Source organism: Colobus angolensis, unplaced genomic scaffold (genome assembly GCF_000951035.1).
Source record: "Colobus angolensis palliatus isolate OR3802 unplaced genomic scaffold, Cang.pa_1.0 Scaffold79, whole genome shotgun sequence".
NCBI classification, from domain to species: domain Eukaryota; kingdom Metazoa; phylum Chordata; class Mammalia; order Primates; family Cercopithecidae; genus Colobus; species Colobus angolensis.
This window is the reverse complement of record NW_012121709.1, coordinates 5,336,654-5,341,327: the sequence shown is the minus strand read 5'-3', so window position 1 is coordinate 5,341,327 and position 4,674 is coordinate 5,336,654. Positions and strand designations below refer to the sequence as shown.

At 50.0% G+C, this 4,674-nt stretch overlaps 1 protein-coding gene across 1 annotated transcript in view; it reads left to right on the top strand.

Moving 5' to 3' along the window:
• TESC (tescalcin) overlaps positions 1 to 4,674 on the top strand; it is a 57,473-nt gene that overhangs the window by 35,133 nt on the left and 17,666 nt on the right. The window contains exon 4 of the mRNA XM_011928737.1: positions 4,056 to 4,136. Within this exon, the coding sequence (XP_011784127.1) occupies positions 4,056 to 4,136 (81 nt within the window). The remainder of the gene's footprint in view (positions 1 to 4,055; positions 4,137 to 4,674) is intronic.

Here is a 4,674-nt window from a genome sequence, read left to right as displayed (position 1 = left end):
CAGATTCCCTCTGGAGCTCCATGTGGTCCCTTTCTCAGTCAGGGAATCTGGGCCTTGGAAAATGGATTCTGTTTGGATGGCCAGGGAGAGTAGGACAGCAGGGTATCTGGTGAGAGCATGGCTGTACTCTACCTAGCTTCCAAGCTGACTCTTCCACGCCCCCACTGGGTGAGCTGGGGCAGGTCGCCAAACCTGTCTCTGCTGAGCCTGAAGCGTCGGGGATAATAGGAACCCTTGTGGGGTCGCTGGGAAACGAGATGGCTCCGGCCAAGTCGCTTGCACGTTTGTGAGCTGTAGCTGTCATTGTCATCCGATCGTGATTTTGTAGAATGTGATCATCTCTCCTGGTAACCTTGACTCATTCAGGGCTCTGGTCTCTCTATTCTGTCCCCTCCTGTGGTCGCCTCCCACTAATGAGGAAAAAGGGCAGAGCATCGAGCTATCTGCCAGCAGTGAGGGTGTGACCAGCATAGAGAAAAGCACGTGTCACACACAGAGGGACTTTCACAGACGGAACATGCAACAGAATGTTCCTGGCTCCCAAAAGGCCCCCATGTTCCCTCTCGATCACCCCCAACTCCGAGGCAGTTCATCACCCCGACTTCTAGCTGCAGAGGATCATGTTGTCACTTTTTGTTCTTTACATAAATGGAGTCATACTGCAGTAGCACAGTGGTTCTTTTTTGTTTTTTTAAAGACTTATTAGAAAATTTTAACAGCTTTATAGAGATGTAATTCACATATTATAAAATTCGCCCATTGAAAATGTACAGTCCATTTTAGAGCACCTCAGAAAGAAGCTCCGCACCGGTTAGCCATCACCCCGTCCCTAGCCCCTGGAAACCGCATCTCTCCACGTTGTCTCCCTGTATTTGTCTTTTCTGGATATTTCCTATAAATGGCATCGTACACCAAGGGGCCATTTGTGTCTGGCTTCTTCCACTGAGCATCATGTCTTCCAGGTACATCCGTGCTGTGGCATGGATGAGAATCTCGTTCCTGGACAGGTGCAGTGGCTCAAACCTGTAATCCTAGCACTTTGGGAGGCTGAGACAGGTGGATTACCTGAGGTCGGGAGTTTGAGACCAGCCTGGCCAACTAGTGAAACCCCATCTCTATTAAAAATACAAAAGTTAGCTGGGCGTGGTAGCATACGCCTGTAATCCCAGCTACTTGGGAGGCTGAGGCAGGAGAATTGCTTGAACATGGGAGGCGGAGGTTGCAGTGAGCCAAGATCGTGCCACTGTGCTCCAGCCTGGGCAACAGAGTGAGACTCCATCTCAAAAAACCAAAACAAAAAACCTTGTTCCTTTTTATGGCCAAAAAATAATCTTATTTTTTTCATGGCCAAATAACATCCCATCTCTCCGGGCCAGCTGTCCCGAGTCTGCCTCCTTCTTTGGAACTGGGTTCCTGGGAATCTAAAACATGAGTCTGCCCTGACACGGCTCCTGAGTTTGGCCAGAGGCCATGAGTGAGCCCAGCCGAAAGGCCTGGGTGGGAGGGACAGGAGGCCATGCCGGGGACACAGAGGGACCCAGGACCAGGTCCTGCTGTGCCTCTCCATGCCTCCATCCCCACCCCTCCAGTGCGTAAGGTGGGGCAGCACAGGGGCCAGCGAGGCGTTCATGGAATCTTCCAACTCAAACAGCGCAGAATCCCCTGTGTCTGTTTTGCCTCCTCCTCTCCAGCATCTGTCTGTCTTCGTGTTGAATCCCACTTCCAATGACTGTCCCACCATCTCTTCCCACCCGGAGGTCCTCATTTTCAGTGGGCTGATTCCCTCCGCCTTCCCCACCTGGGCCTGATCTCTTTTTCCCCAGGCACCAGCCTGTGTGCTGGGTCCTTCCCAAGACGATGCCTGTGGAGGCCCATGGAGCAGAAGGAAAAGGTGAGCAGGAAGCACATTCGGAGAACCCAGGATGGCCTTCTGTGAGGGCAGGGGAGGAGGGCAGGCAGGTGACGGAGTGACTGACGCCCCTGCCTGCAAACCTGCAACCTCTAGGACTCAGCAATACCTGTGCCAGCCTCAGGGTGTCCTCCTGTGAAATTCACGCTCCCCTGTCCCAAGCCAAGCTTTTTTTGCTCCTTTTTTTTTTTTTTTTAAAAAAAAGAGATTGAAGTCTCACTGCATCACTCAGGCTGCAGCGCAGTGGCACCATCGTAGCTCCCTGTAACCGTGAACTCCTGGGCTCACACAGTCCTCTTGCCTCAGCCTCCCGCGTTGATTGCTAGCTGGGACCACAGGCGTGTGCCATCACGCCTGGCTGGCTGGCTTTTTTTTTTTTTAACAGCTTTACTGAAATGTAATTCACGTAATACAACTCAACCATTAAAATGTGCAATTCAGTGACATTCGTATGTACAGAGTTCTGTCCGCATCCAGAACTACAGTCAATATTAGAACATTTTCATCACTCCCAAAAGAAAGCTGTACCCTCAGCTGGCCCTGAGTTTGGCCAGAGTCCATGAGTGAGGCCAGCCAAAAGACCTGGGTGGGAGGGACAGGAGGCCATACCGGGGACACAGAGGGACCCAGGAACCAGGGCCAGGTCTCCAACCCCCTGACCACCACCAATCTGCTTTCTACCGCTGTGTATTTACCTATTCCAGATAGCGTGTAAATGTAATTATGTAATATGTGGCCATTTGTAACTGGCTACTTTCACTTAGCATAATGCTTTTTTTTTTGTTTGTATTTTGAGATGGAGTCTCAAAACTCAGAAGTTTTTTCAGACTGCAGTCTACCAGGCTGTAGTGCAATGGTGAGATCTTGGCTCACTGCAACCTCTACCTCCCGGATTCAAGCAACTCTTGTGCCTCAGCCTCCCAAGTAGCTGGGATTACAGACATGCACCACCACACTCGGCTAATTTTTGTATTTTTGGTAGAGATGGGGTTTCACCACGTTGGCCAGGCTGGTCTCAAACTCCTGACCTCAAGTGATCCGCCTGCCTCGGCCTCCCACAGTGCTGAGATTACAGGTGTGAGCCACTGTGCCCGGCCTTGCTTAGCACCATGTGTTTTAGATTCATTTGTGTTGTAGCATGTGTCAGTACTTAGTTCCTTTTTATGGCTAAAAAATACTCCATTGTGGTTGCAGTGAGCCGAGATTGCGCCACTGCACTCCAGCCTGGGCGACAGAGCGAGACTCCGTCTCAAAAAACAAACAAACAAAAAAACTCCATTGTGTGGACCACATTGTATTTCTCCATTTATGAGTCGACGGACGTTTGGGCTGTTTCTGCTTTGTGGGTGGGGAATGCTGCTGTGAAATTCACGCACAGGTTTTTATTTCTCTTGGGCATATCCCTAGGAGTGGAATTGCTGGGTCATCTGTTAACTCCAGGTTTAACCTTTGAGGACCTGCCAGACTGTTTTGCAGAGCTCCAAGCCAGCACCCCACTGCTCTGAATACTTACCTGGGGATTTGAGGATAGGTTTCAGGCAGTCTCTGAATCCCCAGAATGGACACAAATCCCATATCTCTGCATTTTTTGGAGATGAATGTCCAGTCCACCTCTTGGATTCTCAAAAGTATCTCAAGGCCAGGCCAGTGGCTCATACCTGTAACCCCAGCGCTTTGGGAGGCTGAGGCAGGAGGATCACTTGAACCCAGGAGTTCAAGACCAGCCAGGGCAACATGTCAACCCCTTGCCTCTACAAAAAATTTTAAAAATTAGCTAGGCATGGTGGTGTGCACCTGTGGTCCTAGCTGCTTGGGAGGCTGAGGCAAGAGGATTGCTTGAGCTCAGTAGATCAAGGCTGCAGCGAGCTATGGTCGCACCACTGCACTCCAGCCTGGGTGACAGTGAGACTCTATCTCAAAAAAGAAAAGTATCTTGAGCCTCCAAATCCTCCCTGCCTTTGCCCAGTCTAAAGGTTAGAGGAAGGGGCAGATAAGTGAAGCGTATTCCAGTTCTGTCTCCTAACTCTGAACTATTCTCGTGGGGCCTGTTGGGGATCCAAAATACAACTTGATACAGGATGAAAATGCCAGCTGACATCTGCTGTCTTTTCCTACTCTCTTTCCGGTATCTCTTCTTGGAAACCAGCAAGGAGAACTTCAACAATGTCCCAGACCTGGAGCTCAACCCTATCCGATCCAAAATTGTTCGTGCCTTCTTCGACAACAGGTGGGCGTTTTCCCCTGAACCAGCCCAGTGGCAGGCACCTTTGTGTTGTGTGACATCTCGTGGTACTCATTGCCCAGAATGGCCCTTTGAGCTGATGCCCAGAAGAGGGGACCGAGCTGGGTAGGGGTTATAAGCACAGGTTTGGTGTTGGACCATTCTGGATTCATAGCTGGGCGACTGGGCAGCTCACTCAAGTTCTCTAGGCCTCTGTATTCGTTATCTCTGGCTGGGTAACAAATTACCCCAAAACTTCGTAGATTAAAACAATAGCCAGGCATGGTCGTGCACACCTATAGTCTCCGCTACTGGAGAGGCTGAGGCGGGAGGATACTTGAGGCCAGAAGTTCGAGGTTGTAGTGAGCTGTGATTGCACCACTGTTCTCCAGCCTGGGCAACAGAGTGAGGCTCTGTTTCTAAAAAAATAAAACAAAATGAAAACAACAATTAAAAAAGAATAATTCTCTTAGAAACATTCTAAGACAACTGTTGAGGAAGACTTTTCAAAAAAGAAAATTCAAGACTGGGCATGGTGGCTCAC